The sequence below is a fragment of the Haliotis cracherodii genome, unplaced genomic scaffold, assembly GCF_022045235.1.
Source record: "Haliotis cracherodii isolate W230 unplaced genomic scaffold, xgHalCrac1.p SCAF_15, whole genome shotgun sequence".
Lineage (NCBI taxonomy): Eukaryota > Metazoa > Mollusca > Gastropoda > Lepetellida > Haliotidae > Haliotis > Haliotis cracherodii.
In genome coordinates this window covers 28,787,321-28,810,595 of record NW_027266270.1, presented here as the reverse complement: position 1 = coordinate 28,810,595, position 23,275 = coordinate 28,787,321, and the positions used below count along the sequence as shown (strand labels likewise).

The window sequence follows — 23,275 nt, the reverse complement described above, 5'->3', positions numbered from 1 at the left end:
AATCAGTATCAAATCTATTTTATAACATACAGAGTTGCCATTATATTTGATGCGATCAGTGGCATATCTACCGGGTAGCACAAAAAGCAAGTGTTTACACTGTTTACCACCCATTCCCCAAAAATTGAAAAGAAAACACAATTTTCATATTTGCACTTTCTAAATTAATAAGATTGCTATGAAATATGGCCCACTCTCACACACTTGGCATGTCGTATTGTAAGGTTGATTTCACTGATTTAGCTTTAAGCCACAGTGAGAATATTATAGTTGGAATATAGTTTCCTCAACACGATTATAAACATATATTGCATTTATGGAATCTCGCAATGGCCAGTTCTTCTGGTTTCCCTATGGATTTTAGTTTATGTATTAAGTACTGGTTCTAAGGTAACTCTTTTTCTTTTCTTTTTTGATTAACACTGCCCTCAGCAATATCCAAGCCATATGTGACGCCGGTCTGTAAACAATCGAGTCTGGATCAGACAATCCAGTGATTGACATCATGAGCATACGATGGCATGCATCAACCAAGTCAGCGAGCCTGATCACCCGATACCTTAAATATCTGAGCGACCTGAAATCGTTCAAACTCAATGCACACCTTTGAGAAGACAAGGTGCCTAACTTCGGTTCGAATCTCAACTGTTACCTTACAATTTTGCAATTTATCAATGTGGCATCAATATTGGAGGCATTATTACTGGAATCTACTTGTGTTTGGTTCGCCTTGAATTTGTGTCTGTAAGCATGTGTCATGTAACATAACACACTACTTGTGTTTGATCTGATATTTGCTTATTCAAAAACAATTAAAATGGCCTTATAAAGTACTCAAGTTTTCTAGGCAACATAGTAAAGATCGGGCAATCCTATGTCAAGCTATGCAGCATGCATGTGCTACCAATTTAAATATTCCTAGTTACGCCCCAGGCGATAAGGCACAACGTTTACTTTCTTCGTACAAAACAAATTGACAAAATAATATTATTCTTGTTCCTTATGAACTATGCTTAATTATATGTTTACTCATTCTGAAAATGAAACCCGTTTCGCATATATGTACGGATCAATGAAAATAATGATCCCCCGAGAAAGAAAACAGATAAGCGAAAGTTAATTACAGGGCGTGTTGACGTTCGTTAAGCGTTTCAAAGATTTTGTAATCATAAGATGCGGAATCGGTAATAATAAATAACGTAGCACGTGAACATTGTAATACGAATATGAACATAAAGAGTATCTAGGTACACGCCCCAAGGACGTATGTTGTACCCTTAAACCTACAATGATCTTAAGTCTACAATATTCATGGGAGGGCGGAGCTTATGTGACCGCGTCACACTGGTTTCGGACGCACTGCATCTCACCTGAACACGGAATTCATATTTCGGAGTCGGCATCATTATGACAACGCGTCAAAACACTGTATGTTAAACCACGCCCGACCTGATTTATACGAGCAATAATGACGGCACCAAATGAGAGAGCAGCTGGGATTGGTTCTATTATCCCATAGGCAGGCATTCGCGTTTGGTTGGTATACACATTAGCGTTTCTTCTCGTACCTTGTAACACACAAGCATAAACGTTCATTTCGTACCAGCCATTGAGACTTCAACATGCATTGCTGACGTACACGACGGAAAAGCTGAATTTCGTGCCATTTTGTTTACTTAAAAAGTAATGCTTCTGATATAATCTAAAGTTATATTGCTTTCCGGGGAAATGGGAACAAGCGGCACTTTGCGAGTTTTCGTCTGCTTCATGCTGACACTGGCATTTGCGGAGAAAACTCCTCTTTACATTGGCGGCTTTTTCCCAATGACTGGACCGAACTCGAATGAGGGACAGACAACCCTTCCCGCCGTCCAGTATGCCATTGACATGGTCAACAATAGATCGGACATCCTCCCCGACCACGAGATTGTGTTGGTGTGGAACGACACACAGGTAAGATTTGTTTGTGTGTTGTTTTACGCCACGGTCAGAACTGTTCCAACTCTTCCACGGTAGCTGGTATATAATCATGTATGGTCCAGACAAGCCACGCCGTTCGGGTGCGATGCCGCGAAACGTTGACCACCACCTGAACAATTTTTATCGATTTTCAAGCAAATAAACACTGTATGTTAAACCACGCCCGACCTGATTTATACGAGCAATAATGACGGCACCAAATGAGAGAGCAGCTGGGATTGGTTCTATTATCCCATAGGCAGGCATTCGCGTTTGGTTGGTATACACATTAGCGTTTCTTCTCGTACCTTGTAACACACAAGCATAAACGTTCATTTCGTACCAGCCATTGAGACTTCAACATGCATTGCTGACGTTTGTTTGTGTGTTGTTTTACGCCACGGTCAGAACTGTTCCAACTCTTCCACGGTAGCTGGTATATAATCATGTATGGTCCAGACAAGCCACGCCGTTCGGGTCACTAGTTCTTACCCAGATCCCCACGAGGTGCCGAGGGCCCGCTTGCACAAAGCGGTCTCGGCGCTAAGATGATTGTAACTACCATTCTTTAACTAAGGCTTACGATTGTCGTAGCGCTAAGATCCCTTCGTGCATGTGGGCCCAGACGCATAAATGTTTATCTTACGTGTATCTCCTTTTATAAGAACGACTTTATCTTGACTGAACTTACTGCCTCCGCGGTCTAGTAGTAGATCGCCCGGGGAGCGGGTTCGATCCCCGCCGCCGCGCCACACCAAAATACGTTAACAGATGGTACGTGTTGTCACTCTACCCGGCGCTCGGCGTTAAGGGGCTAAAACAGGGACTAGTCGCCTCGGATTCAGTATGCTGCGTCTGAGTGTAGTATTCATGTTAAACTGCGGCTGGGTATCTCAGTGGGCTTTGCACTATAAAATCGGCAGTAGTCCGGACTAGTACAAGAAGTCACACACACATATGCTAAGATAGCTCTATAAAAGTGAAATTGTAACGACCCTGGGTAACCTTGTTTGGATGTCACACACGCAGACGCAGGTACGCACACGCACACACACACACACACACACACACACACACACACACACACACACACACACACAATGATCATGTGATCAAGACTTGTGTCTACTTTGTTGTGCCACAATGACAACATGTCATAGTGTGTCCTCAACTGAACTCAATAAGCACTTACCTATTCTTATTGGAATTATATACAGAGAGATAAATAAAATCTAGCCGTAGAAAGAAATGAAAACGACTGAAGTTGTTCAAATGGATAATTGGGTAACGGAGAAAAGAAACGTTTACTCGAGGCCTTACATTTTCTTTTGCTTGGTTTCCGAATCCGCCAAACATAAAAATCGAAAATTCATGAAACAAATATTATCAGAATGAAAAGTGTTCTTATACCGCCGACGATAAAGATCGATGTGACAATAACAATAATCAAGGGATTTTTAATGACTAAAACAGAATTTTGTGCGGAGTTTAGATTTATAATATGCATAAGGATTTACCGACAAAATATAGAAGATATTTTTAGTAATATTTGTGTTTATTCTGGTTGTTCGTTCTTCCATTGAAAACTCGTATGTCAAAAACTTTGCTCTGTTGAAACTCAAGCTCTATAAGTTGGCGATAAGATACATTCTTTCGCTCCATTGTATATTTGTGTTCTAAAGAACAATGAAATACAAATGAACGAAAGTTGCTTCAAAATACGCGGAGGATGAAATATAACATGTATTGTTTATCTGTATATAATATCGTTCTGCTACTTGGTGCAATCGTCTATCAGCAACCATTGTGCATCCTGATTGTACGATCATATGTTCGAGGTTACTCTTTACCATTCTACAACCTTTACTTCGCTATCAATGCAGTGGTGCATGGGGTTTTGCATCTCTGATTATCGTAGCACTGCTGTCATGGGATATTAATTTAAACTACATGTATATCCAAAGCTCAACTACATTTTACAGGTGAGCTACACGACCCTTGACGATGTATACTGCTTGTGACCCTTCATAATAAGTATACGCGATGTCGTGTGTGAACCATGTGTCACTTTAAATAAAACACTCTTAACAGTTTTACGGATATTCTCACTGTAAACGCATCGGAAAATTATACACGAGAACTTTTTAAAAGTTTTGAAATAGTTGACGAAAATAAGAATCTCACGTTAAATTTCGTGAATGACACCGACGAAAATCGAGTACAGGTTATTCTAACAAAAACACGCATTCTTGTTACATCAAGCTCATAGGGGTCACGGATGGCCCGATCGTCTAAGGCGCAGCGATTCTCTCAGGAGAGTTGCGTCCCTTCGGCGCGCCAGAAACCTATGATATGTTCGCCCCGATTATGTTTCTAGGTTTGTCAGCACCATACCCGTGCTTGTGGGTTTCACCGAAATGGTAAACGTCTGAGACCTGCATCACTTCGGGCTTTCCTCCCACATTAAGCTGACACACCGCGATATAACTGTAATACTGTTAAAAGCGGGGTTAAACTCACTCACTCACTCAAGCTCATAATCATGATGCTGTGGCGATGGATTCATACTTCTGCTTATGTAATAAAGAACGTGCAGTATCCAGTGGTGTCTATGTCTTGATGTCATGTCTAACGTTTTGATATACCCATTTTGGGATTCCGGGTCAGAATAGGTGCACAGAACTCATTGCTTTTTTCACTTGTAAAATAAGTACTTAACGCAGGATTTGGAATGAGGTGCTGTTGCTCGAGAAACGTCATCAATAGTGCGACCTAATTCCATTCCGCCGACTTAGTGGTCTTATGGATAAAGCGTCTGCCCAGAGAGCGGGAGGTCGGTGGTTCGATCCCCTGCCGCGTCAAATCAAAAGACGTTACAAATGGAACTTGTCACCCTACCTGGAGCTCGGTATTAAGAGAATACAAGAGCAAGTTGGCGTGGCCACACACACGTGTATGCATGCATGTCGCTATGTAATTACAATAGACTTTAAACCCTATTTCACCTCACCTCAAACTCCACTCACTCAGTGACAGTTTACTGTTATTCACAGGGCAGCAACACCGTGAGCATGAAGCTCCTGTTCGACCTCATTCAAACCCCGCCGAAGAAGCTGATGCTGCTTGGACCGGTCATGCCCAAGATGGCGGCACATGTTGCTGAAGCTGCCACCGCCTGGAATTTACTGCAGGTGAGTTTGAACTAATGAAGCAAATGCTATAGACATTTAGTTTCTGATCTGAAATGGCGACATGTAAATGTAGTTTCCAATGTCATTAACGGTTCTGGAGGGGTAAATTTGATTATTCACAAAAAGGTGAAGTACATGGTGACCCTGTAGCCGAAATCAGGATTACTTCTGGCTGTGAATCGAATCTCATTCATATCAGATATTTTACTCCGGTACCCCTCTGCGTGAGATCCGACAGCCCCTTTGTCGAGATCCGACAGCCCCTTTGAGATGGTAACAACAATCCCACGTTTGTCAATGGCGAACGCTTTTACATGTTCAGTGGGTATGTTGAATGTTTCTCAGATATGACCTAGATTAAATGGTTTCATAAAACATCGGCTTCAGTTTTGAAATACTGTCAAGCAAAGTCTGCCCGTACCAAACCCAAAGCATTTTTGCAGGTGATATATCTGAACAAATAAACGTTTGGATTATACACCAATACGCACAGCACAACGATGAACGGAGGTCCTGGTTGGGACATGATTGATATGACCTCATCCTCGACTGGACGTTTCTTCAGCTCAGAACACCCTGCTTGCGGTGTCATAACGTCATTGTTCGTGTCAGTAACAAACTACCATCGATTATTATGGTCCCTTGAAACCATCTGTGTATTTACTTCTTGGTGTGAATCATTTTGCCAATTTACCACCAGATGTCATTCGGAGCTCGGACACCGGACCTCAACTGCCGAACCCGTTTCCCCTACTTCTACCGAACTCTGGGACCAGATCAAGTGTTCAACCCAGCCAAGGTGGCTCTGTTCCAACATTTCGAATGGAAACGCGTGGCCTGTCTGTACGAAGATGACAAGTATAAGATTTATTCAACGGTAAGAACTCGCTGATGTCATCATCTATAGCCATGAATAAAAATTGTGCATCATTCGGTGAGCGTCCATTACATTGTGTTGAGTGTCAGAATACCGTTCACCTAAAGTAGAACATATTTTAGTGAGTACCAATCGCCAGCACAGAAAGGGTTGGTTTAACGCCGCTTTGAACAGTATCAGTTATATCACAAACAAAACAAAAAGCGAAATTTTCAGATGACCACATGGGCGGACGAAAAATAATTAAAATTATTCAATGAGAACCTCATGTCATGGTTTCTTTGTTAAGGCCAGAAATGTACGAGTATCGTGAAAAACATCATGCAATAATGACACATATAAGGAAATGCATGCTGAGACCTTATCACTGTATAACTGTCGATTGCATTATTGTATCATTCAAATATGACATGATAGAAGTGGGGAAAGTCAATATTCTCACATGGCATTTTATTCCTTGTACCCATGAAGACCCGGGGTAGAATAGGTCTTCAGCAACCCATGCTTGCCGTGTAAGGCGACTATGCTTGTCGCAAGAGGCGACTAACGGGATCGGGTTGTCAGGCTCGCTGACTTGGTTGATGCATGTTATCGTATTCCATTTGCGTGGATCGATGCTCATGATGTCAATCACTGGATTGTCTAATCCAGACTCGATTATTTACAGACCACCGTCATATAGCTGGAATATTGTCGAGTGAAGCGTTAAACAACAAACACACATACAGTGATCGATATGTGTGTTTAACGTCCCACGCCGTACGAGGACACGCAAGAGTTTTGACACCCGTTCCATTTTGCCTCCTCGTATGTCAGGCATAGGTTACTGGAGACTTATTCTAATACGGGATCCTCTAGGTCATTCTAAACATTTCAGGTAGTAGAGGCTTAATTTAGTACAGTGTGACAAGTTCCAACGAAATTAATAGGTATGGCTATACCATTTTCATAAAGCTCATTATATGCTATATAACATAAATGATTCAAATATTAACATCGTTAATAATTGCTTGATAACGGTAATATAACCTACACCGAAACGTCGCTCTTAATTGTAATAAAGAAGTTGTTCATCCATAAATCTTATCCTTATTTCGTACTCCAACTTATAAATGCCTATCAAAGATATTAACATAGTTTTTGTCAAAAACACTATCTCACATCATACAGATGATATCAGAAAATATTGACTGGTTATTGATATACATTTGCCTTACCAAGATATACGTATTTGATTTAACGTTAATTATATCCAGTATATCCTCATTATTTACGTAGCTTTTACAAGCAATGTTATTTTATGTTTTTCATTTGAACCCATGATGTGACGTTGATATATTGCAAGCAAAACATGAATGATACATGTATTACTACCGCGGATCTGAGATTGTAATCACCCCCGTGACGCGGTGAATGACTGGATGACACGGGTATGAAATATGATGATACCTTTCTCATTAGTAATGTAGACACCGCCTGCAGTGTTTCACATGATTCTTGTGTCTTGCTTCGTGGCCATCGATAGTAATAAACACTATGTATAGGACAAGTAAAAACTTAATTAACCGTGAAAACACCATCCGTTGATGATACATTAGCTTGCTTTGAGCGATGATTATCGGCAAACGTGACACATAGCAGCAGTATGCAGCAGTTGTATGAATATGATAAATGTGAATTGATTAATGGCATCATGTTACCACTAAGTGAGTGAGTGAGTGAGTTAATGCTTTACGTCACATCGGCAGTATTTCAGCCATATCGTGACGAGAAGTTATACATTTTTAATACTTATATTCAAACTAAATAAAACCTGTCATCGATGGACAGTATAATTAGTAGAATATCACAGATTAATGTTTAAAACTAGCATACAACCATAAAACGATATCACTAAATGAAACAGTACAATATAAAATAGGGCTGTTACCTCTAAGTCGAAATTATTATAGTCCAGTAAGTATTAAAGAATGTGACTACTGCTGACTAATTTTCAATGATGGGCGTCGAGGTAACCTTGTTAAAGCAGTCTCTCGTCACGCCGAAGACCCAGGTTCGATTCCCCACATAGGTACAAAGTGTGAAGCCCATTTCCTCGGGTTACCAGCCATGAAATTGCTGGCATATTGCTAAAAGCGGCGTAAAACATACTCACTCACTCACTCATTAGTTTCGGTGAAATATTTCCGTGTGACAATTAGATCTGTTAGGGGATGGAAACTTGCAATAAACACTTGTTTCTAATCCCAGAATCGCCCTGATTGTGATTGTTGGTTTGACAGTTTCATACCCCTATTCGTGGGTATCACCAAAGTGGTAAACGTCTGAGACCGGCATCACTTCGGGATTTCCGTCTTCATGAAACTGAAATACAGTTATCAGCGGTGACAAATTCACACACCCACTCGCTCATAACGTGGGGAGTGGAAATGGGGTTTATCGTCACGTTCAAGATTATTGCATTTATATAGCTGCGTGCGTGCGTGCTTGTACAAGTCCGGAGTAATGCCAGTTTAATAGTGACCACGTCGCTGTATATTAAACACGGTCACCGTATTCAGACACAGTACTCACCGAGCAGACCGGTACTTGTTTGTTTTATCCCCTAATGCCGAGAGCCATCTTAGAACATATTTTGGTATAACGCGGCCAGGGATCGATCCACCGACCTACCGCTCTCCGACACCGACACTCTATCCACTTGATCATAGGGTTGCTCTTACTCAGATAACTTCAGTAATGCCTGCCCTTGCCTGATTGTTCTTCGTACTTAAAGAGAGATATTTATATTGGCTATGCCTGTTTATCAATCCCCTTTTACTGTACCAAGTGGAAATATATACATATCGTTGATGGCCATTTGGAAGTTTCAGGAACATAATCCTTGACACTTTTATGGATAAAACTGCTTTACAAACAACAGGCTGGATAACATCGTCCTTATTTGTAAAAAAAGACAGCTGTTATCCATAGAAAGTTTCATGTCAAGGAAATGATATTAAAAAACATTGATAAAGCAGAACGTTGGTGAATTGTCCGCGCGACAAAATTGAAGCAGATGTTAAGCAGAAGAACGTCATATTGCTCCAGGCATAATCACGTCTGTCAAGAAATAGGTTGTAGTTTCGAATGTTGGTCAAAGGTATATGTAATATACCATGTTGCATAAAGGCAGTTTGAAAAAAGCAAAATCCAATGCTGAATTATGAAGGTAGCATGTAGCTTAATGTAATTTGGCACAGACCACCTGTCCTAGAAATCACGCAACCGCATCCTATATGTATATTGTTGAACCAGGCGAAGGATCACTTCGTGGATCTATGGAAAGCTGGCGGTAATGAGATTGTGGCGTCTGAATGTATCACCGACACCGGTGCTTCTCTCGACAAACTCAAGGTAGGCTGCACTCGACTCTGGACGTTTCTCGTTCGCTCATTCTAATTATATATGCATAAGTGAAAAAATGGGTGATTACCGTTAACATATTTACACGTAATTTTGCATATACATGTAGTAAGTAAATGCCAGCTGTAACCAAGGATGTGTACTGTATTGTGATAAATAATGAGCAATGCAAGTGCTAATGAAATTGCTACAGTATAATTTAGTTGTTTTTCTATGTTCCCAGATTGATAATTTATAACGAATAGGAATTTTACAGAGATGTTATACTTAAATACCCGCACTGAATTGAATGTTTGCTTATAAATACCCGCACTGAATTGAATGTTTGCTCATGAATACCCGCACTGAATTGAATGTTTGCTTGAAGCAACATGATGCCAGGGTTATCGTGGCCAACATACCCGTCAACAAAGCCAAGCAGGTCTTCTGTGAGGTAAGTCTCAACTGTTAGAATTTACAATATTTACATTTCCTAAACTGTTACATGAAATAATTAACCATATTGATCCTGAAATCAATGTGCCAACATCAATCGGCAGGAAAGCTGATACTAAAGAAGAAAATAATATTATAATGCCCTTACGTCCATCGTTTTTACTCTTAAACAGAGATAAATGTGTACCTACATTTAGTAGTAACCTGTACATGACATGAAAATAACTAGCTATAAAACAGTTGACGATGTTCAGAAGATCAAACGTTTAATTTATTGTGATCAATCTTTCTTTGTCCTTGAGATCGGATTTGTCCGAATTTAATGCAATATTCCTCCAGGCATACGCACGCGGAATGTGCGGGAAGAAGTATGTGTGGGTGATGCTAGGATGGGAGGCCGGCAGCTGGTGGGACAACCCCTCCATCCCCTGCACCTGCTCAACCCAGGAGCTCAAGGTGAGATGGTGCACCACAGTTAAACAAAGAAGAGGTGTATGCTCAAAAGTCAGAGTTACTGATGTAAAGAGCACACATCGTTTGATGTAAAATGCCGTGCAGAAGAAAATAAACACTTAAAAATTGGTTTTGAGCTAAGCTTTACAAACGTCTTCAAAACGTTACTTGGATGAAAACACGCGCCGAAACACTGTAAAATCGCACGGTCCAAAATACAGTTACCCGCATCAAATACATTAATATTGAATAACAATTTCTTGTTTGTTCCATGAGGACAACGATTTTTAAAATTACAGAATTGATATTATTTCTCTTCCGACCACATTTAGTAGAAGAAGGTATGGATATATGGAGAATGATGTGTTAAGAAGAGGTTTATAGACACGAGTTCACCTACAGTTGGTAGTTTTCCTGGTAAACACTAAAATATCCGTTTTCTCCCCATCCCTCTTTTGACATTGGGGGGCACGGGTGGCCCAGTCGTCTAAGGCGCCGCGATTCGCTGTGCAGAGTTGCGTCCCTTGGGCACGCCAGAAACCTATGATTGTGGGTTCGAATCCCGGTTCGCCCCTATTATGTTTCTAGGTTTGTCAGCACCATACCCGTGCTCGTGGGTTTCACCGAAGTGGTAAACGTCTGAGACCTGCATCACTTCGGGCTTTCCTCCCACATTAAGCTGACACGCCGTGATATAACTGTAATACTGTTAAAAGCGGCGTTAAACCCACTCACTCACTCACTCTTTTGACATTGATACCTCGATCCCATTCTACTTGTAATGCTTATCTTATGCAGGAGATCACTGATGGAATGATAATGATGGACTTCATGCACAGCGATGTAGGAACACAGGAAGCATTTGACGTGGTAAGGCTTGCGCGGAGGGATATTCATAATTACACAACAAGAGACTTTTCTAGTGACGTAATGTATTACTATACACAGTATTTTGATGTGATAGTATCTCATTTCATAACAAAGACTATAACATTCCAACTTTCTAATCTGATACAATACAACCATCAAAGATACAATACAAGTGTGAGGACTGCAGGTTGGTTTTCTTATATATGATGACGTATTTCGGGGAAAATGAAACAATTGTAATGTTCTAAGGACTTGGTTCAATCTCATTGTGCGAACTTTGACCGACCAGTGGAATGACCAATCAGAAGGCAGCTTTCTCGTGCTTTACAGCACTTATTTCAAATTGTCGACTACGCCTCTAAACATATTTTGACAAATTCTCGATTACAAATTTGAAAACTGAACAAAAAAAACCATTCTGGAATGGCTAATAGATTATCTAGATTATAAGGATTCAGTCGTTAAACCGGTAACTATCGTTCGGAATAACCCATGTTAAAGTTGTCGAGGTTGCATGATTAGAAATCACATTCCGACTGTCACTTTCATAATCTGGTAAGCGATGCTCTGATTGCTCGGATGAAAGGTCGTTCTGACGTGACCCCTAATGGGATGTCTTCAGATCTTTGTTTAGCGGTAGCGAGAACTAAGATCTGATTTTAATTAGATTGGGACTTGGTTATACACTACATCATTAGAAACTTTAATTATTCCTTCATTAAGCATTGTTCGGGCCTATTTTCAAATGTTTCACGTTTACATTTTTCTCAACAGAATCCGACTGATTTCGAAGCATACATACGCCAGAAGTCATCCTATTACGATAAGTATGCAAGCTACGCCTTCGATGGAGCGATGAGCCTCGCTTTGACTCTCGACCAAGCGGCTAAAGAAGGCGTAACTCTCGAGACCTTCTGTTACAAGAACGAAACGTATGTGCGTACGTTTTCGCGCATCATGTCGGATCTCGTGTTCTATGGACTTACGGTACGTATGAAGTCAAATATCTCGTATTGGAGACTAATCGACATTTATCCGTTTTTATGAAAATCAGTATATAGATTGTTTATGTATTGATTAGAATTCTAATATTTGTACTCATGGTATTGTTGCAGGGCAAAATAGGATATGACGCCAAAGGGAACAGAAAGGGACACACTTCAATCACGCAGATACAAGGTGAGGCTTTACAACACCTCCATGAGCAATAGTCGTTATTCTGCCTCTCAGAAATGCACGTGCAGAGAAATTTATTACCCTCCAAGGCGGGTTACACAGTATTTTACCAAGATCACTTGGACCAATCAGATCACATTATTCTGGGGTATGATAATAATATTTGTAATGGTAGTGGGAATCATTTGACGGCTTCTACTTCACACGTGCAACCACGCACTTTTGAAATATAATCATACCCCATCTTGCATTAATATAATCATGTTTTGCCAATGTTGCTGAATCCGAATGTCTGGTCAAAGCCAACGCTGATGGTATTAATCAGAAAACATCTTCTCTCAAGGATCAGGTGATTGTTTATACAAGTACCAGTACTTCAGTGTTTATAATTATATATTTACGACTTTGGTTCTGTAATATAAGGAATTCGGAGGATGGTATCACGTTGTATATAATTATGAGACGTATGAAATATAACAGACTGATAAGTACTGCAAAGGGTAGACGCTGTCTTTCAGTCGTAATTTGTTTTCTACCAACCCTATTATTTCTTCTCGAAATTGAGGATGCCTGGGCTGTTGCAATAGATATGAAATAGTCACTCCAATGCCCTTTAGTTTATGTTCTTGTTATTTATAATTGTTTGCCGACGACGTTTTTTACCCTATGGACTATGTGACTCAATAACTATGTGACTAAAACAACACAGGTGAATCTGAGAGTAAAACTGAAGTTGCAAAATCTCAAACGCAGTCCAAAACAATGATTTCAATGGCGTTGGTTGGGTCAAATTATTTGTGCGGATTCTTCCGTCCCTTGTTTGGTTGAAATGACAGCTAAGTATTTATTATTTTTTAGGAGATTTATTAGGAAAATATCAAACGCAACCCAAGGCGATTAATTCAGTTTTCATTTATTATATTTGTTAAATGATCCCCCAAATTCGATTTTAATGTATTACTACTGACACCAGGAGATGAAAGGAAGCTGATAGGGAAGTACTGTCCATTTGATAAGAAACTGACGCTGTATGACGACACTCCCATCAAGTGGAGAGGTGAGTAGTATCTATTTACTGAGACATGTATATGTCTAACTTACAAACACAAGTAACATAATACCCAGGGCCCCGTTCCTGAAAGCGATCTTAGCGCTAAGGTGATCGTAAGTCCCATACTTTAACATAGGGTTACGATCATCGTAGCGCTAAGATCGCTTTGAGGAACGGGGGCCTGGTACTTAATAGGTAAACTGTGAATATGGGTAACAGTGTTTGTAAAATGCACACGGGCGGTCACATTTCTAATTTAAGTTCCGAAATATTCTTCTCTCAATTTTAGCCCTCGTTTCCTCGGGATAATCAAAATATAAAACTGCTATTTTCTTTTGACAAAAAAATATCTCTTTTAGAAACCGAAGGGCTAACTATTTTGCGAACACTCTGATAACATTTGATAGGTTGGATCAAACTTGCCCTTCTGGTTTATGACTGCAGTGTACATGTGTATATCTTAGAATGGAATGTACATATCCATGCACAATAATTATGCCAGCTGTCATTTGATCATCTGAAATTGACATCAGACTTACATCTATAAACTGGGATAATGTTTGATAAACCTGGCCTTTGGGATAATAACTGCAATATCGATGTGTTTCTTTTTATTCCAAAACATAAAAGGTGATCTTTATACCATACGAGACATTTTATGATAAAATATTTATGGAGAGTAGTGTCATGACTATGAAAAGACGTAACGGCGGAATACTGAGTTTGAAATTGCTTTGGTCCAGGGGGTGGCATTCCAAAAGACGGATTCTCGCGCGAGAGACGGACACATCACTTACCACACGGGGCTCTTCTTGCGTTTGTGTGTATCGGGGTAACTGGGGCCCTGGTGTGCGTGGCGTTCCTCATCTTTAACATCAAGAACAGGAAGCATGGGTAAGTAATGACAATAACTTCTTATTTTGAATGTAGAATAAATTACCTATTTGCCTTGAACCCATCGATGTCGCTGAAACAATATTTCGACAGAAACTAGCTGTCAAGATTGATCATTTGTTGTTTCTGAGTGTGATAATGAGGCATGATTTTTGGTGTTTTATTTAGAAACAATTTGTTTTATGCACAGAATATTCCGCAACACACAAAACTATGTTCGTGCAACGCAACACAATTATGTGAAATTGGGTTGATTTTATATTTTGTTTTTCTCATGCCAAGTTCGTAATTTATGTTATTTTTGTATTCTGATGGAAGGTGCGTGGTGTGTGTGGGGGGGAGGAGGGGGGGGGGGGGGGAGGGTGTAACATATAACTGTCCATTCAATTACTTTTCACCGCCATTTTGCCTTTTAGGCCCAATGAAATCTGTTTCGGCAGAAAAACAAGACTGGTTATTCTCTGGCGTTGACGTTCAATATTTATACTGTGGCCTTCTGTTCTATCAGAATGTGGGCTTTCGAACTATGTACTATTGACCTTGCTATGGTCCTTTATTGATAATTTCATCTTGTTTGTCCAAACAGCTACAGCCAATTGACTTTCGACAAATTAGCAAAATTGTCCAAATGAAAGTCCCACATGTGGTGTCATGTGTCAAGAGGGTGTGCCCTCTCCAGGTGCAGCAAGGGTAAACTAGATCACACTGGCGGTGAAGGTCGTTGTATCTGTAACTAGATATACCAGGTGTTGAAGTACGTAGGGGCGAGGTCAGTCATATGATACCCTTTGCACTGTCACTTGATATATTTACTGACTTACATTTTTCTATTTTGAATAGAGAAATATTTTAAATGAGAGAATGATATGTATATTACACAAATAGGTGGGTTTGACTGTTTTCAAGACATTATTTCAAGTCAAGTGTTTTGAGTAAGGGTACTATGTGCTTTAATGTGTATTCTCCTACTGACATGTGCATGACGTGTCTGTGTTTCAGCTACATCAAACTGTCCGCGCCTGCTATAAACAATGCCATCCTAATTGGGTGCATCTTGGCCTATGGTGCTCTGATCCTTAATGGTGTGGACGGTCGAGTCGTCGTACCTGACAACCTTGGCTTTGTCTGTAATGTGAGTTTCAAGTTTACGATATCATTGACTTATATGAGTTGCTTATTAGATCCAGCTTAACGGGGTGGGGTAGCATAGTGGTTAAAGCGTTCGCTCGTCACTCCGAAGACCATTTATGAAGCCCATTTCTGGTGTCCCCCACTGTGACATTGCTGAAATGTTGAGGCGTAAAACCATTCTCACTCACTCCAGTTTAGGTATCAGAAGTACAAATATACATGTACATTGAAATATCAAAACTCACATTAATTCATTGACATGATGCACCGGTCCGCAAGTCGACATGTGCAAAGTAATACTAAAGAAATTCCATCCCTTTACGACACATACCTAAACTATGGATATCGAACCCGTATTAACTGTGTGTTGTCAGGCCCGGGTGGTTGTGTTGGCTATGGCGTTTACAATTGCGTTTGGGGCGATGTTCACAAAGACTTGGCGACTGCATCAGATCGTGGCTAACAAAACAGCATGCAAACGGGTACGTACGTTATAGCATTCGGTAGTGATAACTAATTCGTAATGCCGTAAAAGGCGACTATGCTTGTCGTAAGAGGCGACTAACGGGATCGGGTGGTCAGGCTCGGTGACTTGGTTGATGCAAGTCATCGATCCCAATTGCTTGGATCGATGCTCATGATATCAATCACTGGATTGTCTGGTCCAGACTCGGTTATTTACACACCACCGTCACATAGCTGGAATATTGCAGAGTGCGGCGTTAAAAAACAAACCAAACCAACCAAAAATGTTTCTTCCGGATCCAGGATCACTTAAGATCACTTAAGGCCTTCAAGCAGCATATCACTGCATGTGGTGATAGAACTAACATACTGTTTGAATCAGCGGGGAACTCGAACAAACTCACTCATACCCCACGCGTTATAATACATTGCGAATAACTTTTGATTTTCTGATGCGAGGTATAATTCACTAGACATTGAACCTTTCGGTTAGTGTCTTACCATCTGCTGGTCAATCAATCATCAGATAGTGTTGACTTAATTTGTTCCTGACTCGGTATGTCATGTCGTATTCAGTGTAAAGTAGTCATGTTCGGTTTGTACTGCAATGGAGACCCGTGAAGACTATTCTTGTCGTAAGAAGCGACTAACGGGATCGAGTGGTCAGACTTCATGCATGTCATCGTATCCCAAATGCTCATGATGTCAATCACTGGATTGTCTGGTCTAGACTCGATTATGTACAGGCCGCCGTCATATAGCTGGAATATTGCTGATTGCGGCGTTAAACAACAAAAAAACTGCAAATGAATGATTTGGATCTCCCTTCATAAAAAACGAGACCCTCCCCCTCCCAGAATAGTAAATGGTAGGTCCCTAATGAAAATCATGAATCATTATAAATATGTGTGTGTGTAGGTTGTTAAGGACTTAGGCTTGGTGACCAGCATTGCGACGCTATTGGGAATAGATGGGATAATTCTCATCACTTGGTTCACTCAAGATCCCCTCGACCGCTCCATCATCAAGCTGCCGGAACAGGTAGGTAACTCGTCATGTATCGTTGTCGACGTAGTGGCAGCCGTTGTGAAGGAAAAGAGAAGTAGAAATCTTAATATTGTCGTATTCGCAGTCGTTGTTGTAGCTGCACTCCTATGGTGAGTATCCGGGTTAGAACAGGACCCAAGCACTCAATTGCTTGTGGTGAGGCTTGAGGCGACTTTATTGAATCAGATTGTCAGACTCTTGGCGTTGTTTTTTGTTGACAATATCACCCATGGTTTGTTTGACCTAGTCGCGATTCTGCTACTCTTCTGTCGACTTTGGCGTAAAAGAAATAAGGAAACGGTAAAGTATTAACAGTAGAACTAGTCTTAGTTGCAGGAAGGACATCTAATAATAATCAAAGATGGCAGTCGCTGTAGTAATAGCATTCGTGACCAACTTGTGTTATTCCGGGACAAGCCGAATAGCGACTCGTCGCGTGGCCATTTTTGCGACCGGGTTCCGTCTTACCGCAAACGGGCACACCTAAAACAATTGTCAACTCATTGCGTAATGGTGCACATATTATTTCCCCATGTATTATATATATTACAGATGCAATTTAAAGCTCATAGGACGTGCGGAATTCTACAGTATGATTGAACACATTAAAATGTGTCTTGGGTATACTTTTAGATGCAAGACATGTAAAATCAAAAATTATTTCTGAGGGATTCTTTGACGAAGCATTCTGATTGGTTTGTTGTATTTTCGCACATGACATTCATCGAAAAGGGAACGAGTCTTCTTGCAGGTTACGGGAAGGTGCCTAGTGGTGACGATTGTAGTAATAGGAGAAGTGCCAGGAACTGGCAGCAAGTCCCTGCCATCTTCCTCACATAGAAGCTTGGAGGACGTAATATAATGTTAATATCAGGGGTTCTTTAACTTCTTTTGTGCAGTATATATTGATTTGAAGTGACTTCAGTTAGCGAACACGCAGATAATAAGTGGAAAGCAGGTTGTCGTCCAGAGTAATGATTACGTACTCTCAATGAGCTGCCACTATCCCACACGCCCCATGCAAATCATCCTTATTGAATACCTTTCGATTTCGATAAGATCAATAATGGATAGGATTACTTTCTCTGTAATTATGTTATCGATGCGCATTACATCCTCCCAGTTAAAATCATATGGTCGTAGATAATCACACTAATCAGGTTCAGAGCCAGCCGAACCTTGGCTGTTTTCAAGGTTGAAGCCCTAAGTGGAAGTTCCCCAGTACACGCGTACCATGGAACCATGGTTAGATATTGATAAACTGTACACTTTCTGATAAAGAGTTTAGAAATAGCGCGATAGTATTAATGAAGAAAGGGCGATGTACTGGGGTATTACACAGAGAAGATTGAGAGTTGTTCAATAGAAATGGCTGTTGACAACCTGTCATCAAATGACTACATGGATGGGGATGAAAGCGTCAGAGACCGACCTTTGATATTATCGGGGTGTGGAATGGGGAGCCGGCTTGGATTTTATCTAAAAAAATAATTTTCCCCCCAAATTCTTGAAAAATATTATTATACTTCATACTGTTGAAAAAAAATAGAAATTGCCTCCCTCCAAAATTACATTTTTGCAAGGTGTTTCAAATAGCTGTAGCTGAAAAAATATCTTATCTCGATACAAAATCAAAGACGACCCCCGCCCAGAGAATATCAAACGGTCGGTCCCTCACAATGACAGCTTTCAGAGGGCCTAGCGAACCTTTAGGACGAGTTGGGTAAGAGCCATTTTTGACACACAGATTCTGCATTATTTTAGGGATGAGAAAATCTTTTAGAAATCGTTATCAGATGCGTTCGTGTGAATTGAAAAACAGCCTCCTACTTTCTTCCTTTTAACACGTGAGTGCATTACAACAATTAATGTATAGATAAGGCTAAACTGTGTCGAAAGGGCTGATATTAGATGTTTTCAGGAAGCGCAGTGAAGGAAGAGATGCAGACAAAAACAGTAGCCTACTAATATGTGGTGATGTTCCACTACATCATAGCCCAGGTTCCACACTCGGGAAGAAGGTCACTGATGTGCTCATATATATCTGTTCTTATCAGCTGGGAAAAAAAGCGGCCCTATCAGTGCCTGTCGCTCATGTTAGCCATTCTTATGTAATTGACAATGTAAGAAAGAAAAAAGGTCATTTGCATATGTCTGACAATTTGCAAATGCACACTTTACGTGTCTGTATAGACGTACGAGATATAGTTACTACCAACCGTCAAGAATAGCATGAGAGATTAGAAGATGCTTTTCACGTTATGTAGGAAATAGTACTGTCTGCATTATTCTGAATGACCGAGGGTGACCATATGAATGTGATGTGGCCTGCTCACTTAAAAGCCAGTAGATGCCACAACCGTATCATTTCAAGAATAGTCATTGTCATTTCTTACACAGTCGGACCCATCTGATAGCGACCGCCTGATTCAGCCACTGCTTGAAGTCTGCTCGTGCAAATATGGAGGTAATAGTGAACGCATCTAAAAGTACGATATGTTCATAGTAGAAATCGTCCCGTGACCTAATCATTAATTTCAACACACCTTAATACAACATTCCAGATCAATTCCAACATTCCAATATATCCCCATAGTATCTTGTCTAAAAGCCGACAACAAGGGACAGGTGGCAACAATGTGTGACGTCATTGCCCCCTACGGTGTGCTCATGTGATCAACCGACCCCATGAAGATCCGGGTAAAGAATAGCTCATCAGCAGGCCATGCTTGCCGTAACAGGCGACTATTTTTGTCGTAAGAGGCGACAACGGGATCGGGTGGTACGGCTCGCTGACTTAGTTGATGCATGTCATTGTTTCCAAGTTGCGTAGATCGATGCTCATGATGTCAGTCACTGGATTGCCTGGCCGAGACTCTATTATTTACAGCCCGCCGCCATATAGCTGGAATATTGCTGAGTGCGGCGTTAAACAACAAACAAACAAACAACATTTGATCAACCTCTAGTCAGCATGATCATTTACAAGCCGCTGTGGTATGGCTGGGATATTGATGACTGTTGATTGCTGCTCAATGTATGGGTATACATTCACATGAATACATCAAAATATCAGATCATATCAAATATTACCTAGGAACACAAACACAAAAACTTTTCATTTCCGTAATCCAATCCAAGATTTGTTTTTTCGTAATGATAAAGATACAGGACAATTCATGAGCTCCAGTCTAAATGTACTATGAAATATAGCCACCACTTAAATTCAGCTAAATATTGTTGATGAATTTTTTTTTCAACAAGCCAGATAATTATAGTTAATAATGGATTGTATTTTCCTCGAGGTTACTGGGTGGCGGTTCTTCTGGCATTCAAGGGCTTGCTACTGCTGTTTTGCCTGTTTCTCACCTGGCAGACACGTCACATCTCTATTGATGCTATCAATGACAGCAGGTGCGTCATCCCCGTATCTGTAAAATATCTGTAGACCAGTTCAACGTGTGGGGCAGGGCTTGTTCAGTCGTTTCAGGCGCCTGGATTCGCTGTGTCCAGGTGCGTCACATAGGCGTGCCAGAAACTTATTATCACGGGTTCGAATCCCGATTCGCCCTGAATATTTCAAATCTTTAAAAGCCCTGCATCGATTCAGGCTTCCTGCTCATCAAACTGACACGCCGTGATATAACTGAAATATAACTCACACACACTCGGTTCAACGTGTGTTCAACATCTACGTGACTCCGGTTGCATCCACACTTATAGTTGGTGTTATATCGATTTGGTATAGCCTCTGATCTGGCTCCAACGACTCCATGGTGATTTCGGGGCAGAATAGGGCCACATTACCCTTTCCTGTCGTAAAGCCGACTGGTGATGATCAGGTAGGTACAATGGACGACCAGGCTGAGAGTGTTTCAATCGTGCCCGGGCGGCGTGGGTCATTTCTCAGTTCTTAACAACGAATCGGTCTGGCGACGCCTATATACATGAAGCCATAATTTAGCTCTGACATTGCTGACTAGTGTTAGTCAACAACATGCTGACAGGATTATCTGATTCGTCCTGACTGTGTTTCTAGGTTTGTCAGAACCATACCCGTGCTCGTGGGTTTCCACAAAGTGGTAAACGTCTGGGACCTGCAACACTTTGGCCTTTTCAAACATCAAGTTGATACGCCATGATATAACTGGTATACTGTCAAAGCGGCCTTAAACCCAACATTGTTATCTGCATGCAGGTACAGCCGAATGAGTGTGTACACCGTGGCCCTGGTATCACTGATTGGTGTTCCCGTCTTCTACCTCCTGGGGGTGAACAACATCGCCGCTGTTTACGTCATCTCTCCAATCTGCATCATCGTGTGTACGTCCGTAACCATCAGCCTGATATTTGTCCCAAAGGTGAGTTCGTTCCAATCATGTTGCGTTGGACCAACCAAGTCGCTGTTCTTAAATTTTGGAGGGGAGAGGGTGTCAACAGGTCTGCATTTTTACTTTACAGGGAATTTACAGTTCAAAACTCTAATCGTCATATTTTATTCTTTGAAGGAAATGCATCTCCACAGAAGGCTAAAAAAACTAGTTGAGTTAATAAACAGTCAAGTTGGCATACTCAAGGCTCTGCCGCACTACCAGCTTTATCAATCTCATTAAAATCAGATCTTAGTTCTCGCTACCGCTAAACAAAGATCTGAGGACATCCCATTTGGGGTCACGTCAGAACGACCTTTCACCCGACCAATCAGAGCGTCGCTTACCAGATCATGAAAGTGACAGTCGGAATGCGATATCTCATCATGCAGCCTCGAAAACTTTAAAACGGGGTATACCGAACGATAGTTACCGTCTTAACGACTGAATCTATACAATCTAGATATATTAGCCATACGAGAATGTTCTCTTAATCAGGTTTCAAATTTTTAAGCGAGAATTTGTCAAAATATTTTTCGAAGCGTAGTCGCCAATTTGAAATTAGGGCCGTAAAGCACGAGAAAGCTGCCTTCTGATTGGCTAATGTCGACTTCTTGTTAGTAACTCCATTGGTCGGTCAGAGTTTGCGAAAGGTCGGTCTGACATGACCCGTAATGGGATGTCCTCAGATCTTTATTTAGCGGCAGCGAGAACAACGATCTTATTTTAATGAGATTGTCAGCTTTATGAAAATGTCAACATTCCTACGAACACGGACATTTTCATAAAGCTGGCAATCTCATTAAAATAAGATCGTTTGAACTGCTCGCTAGCAGAGTTAGGCTCTAACGTTGTGTTGCAGATGCACGCTGTGTGGAAGGACCCTAACGGCGTCATCGACAACAAGCTGCTGAGCGGGGTCGATATTAAGCAGGTTGTCCCCATTGACACCCTCACCCAGAAGATGGAGACAAAGTCCCGACTGGAGGTCATGCTGTTGGAGGTATGTCTTGCAGGAAGATACTGCAACGTTTCACACTGAATTGAATACATACGGGTTAGTAGCCATTATCTGTGGCAATAAGTGATAAAGTTTCAGAAACAGAGCGTATTCTCAGCAATCTCATCTCATTGAAATCGGATCTTTTACTTCGATACGATACATCTCTGCGTAAACACCTCCGCAGGAGAACTTACTTCTCAGCCAATTAGCGTCTTCTGATTTTTTCGCAGTCAGCCCTAAGCAATGAGGCTGATATATTTGTGTTGTGTGGCGGTTTTCACTTTGATCGAATCGAAGTGACGATAAAATGAAGCGGAATGTTTGAGATTTTGTTGGAGACAGACCAATGACAGATAATTTCATTTATCACTTGTGTAAGATGAACTCCCTTTATCTGAGGCCATGGGTGGTAAGGTTTCGTAAGGCGATGCTATTCGCCGTGCAGGCTTACATCCAGTAGTTGTGCCAGGATCCGCTTCATATTGGTAACTATCCCATATTCGCCGCCTCTATTATCAGCACCTTACCTTTGGCGTTTATTGTCTTCGATCCGTGATTTCCCTCACACATGAAGCTGACAACCGTGATATATCTGAAATGCATTTCAGAGGGGCGGTCATATCAAATCGCTCATTCAAATCACTTTGTTCATGCATGTAAACTCATTTTGCTATTTGTAGAAGGAGGCACGTATCCAGCAACTGGAACAAGCCCTGAACAGCTCCCTCACATCCAGTACAGCCTGAACAACTCCCTCACATCCAGTACAGCCTGAACGCTCCCTCCCTCACATCCAGTCCAGCCTGAACAACTCCCTCACATCCAGTCCAGCCTGAACAACTCCCTCACACCCAGTACGGCCTGAACGAATCCCTCACATCCTGTACAGTCTGAACGACTCCCTCACACCAAGTACAGCCTGAACGACTCCCTCACATCCAGTACGGC

General features: G+C 41.2%; 1 protein-coding gene across 1 annotated transcript; it reads left to right on the top strand.

Moving 5' to 3' along the window:
- Positions 1–1,728: 1,728 nt before the first annotated feature.
- Positions 1,729–23,243, top strand: LOC139462469 (gamma-aminobutyric acid type B receptor subunit 2-like). Its single transcript, XM_071244220.1, has 19 exons — positions 1,729–1,953; positions 5,013–5,150; positions 5,851–6,027; positions 9,325–9,423; positions 9,800–9,865; positions 10,207–10,323; positions 11,119–11,190; positions 11,965–12,177; positions 12,306–12,369; positions 13,340–13,423; positions 14,161–14,311; positions 15,311–15,443; positions 15,817–15,924; positions 16,826–16,948; positions 19,355–19,421; positions 20,260–20,368; positions 21,153–21,315; positions 22,187–22,327; positions 23,008–23,243. Exons 1-19 carry the CDS (start codon positions 1,729–1,731, stop codon positions 23,071–23,073), a joined length of 2,316 nt encoding a protein of 771 aa, XP_071100321.1. The 3' UTR covers positions 23,074–23,243.
- Positions 23,244–23,275: the final 32 nt, after the last annotated feature.

Excerpts from the sequence above, each read along its gene's own strand:
- LOC139462469 (XM_071244220.1), top strand. The coding sequence starts at position 1,729 with ATGGGAACAAGCGGCACTTTGCGAGTTTTCGTCTGCTTCATGCTGACA. Across the intron at positions 10,324-11,118 it reads GCTCAACCCAGGAGCTCAAG|GAGATCACTGATGGAATGAT; the intron begins GTGAGATGGTGC and ends TATCTTATGCAG. Across the intron at positions 15,444-15,816 it reads ACCTTGGCTTTGTCTGTAAT|GCCCGGGTGGTTGTGTTGGC; the intron begins GTGAGTTTCAAG and ends GTGTGTTGTCAG.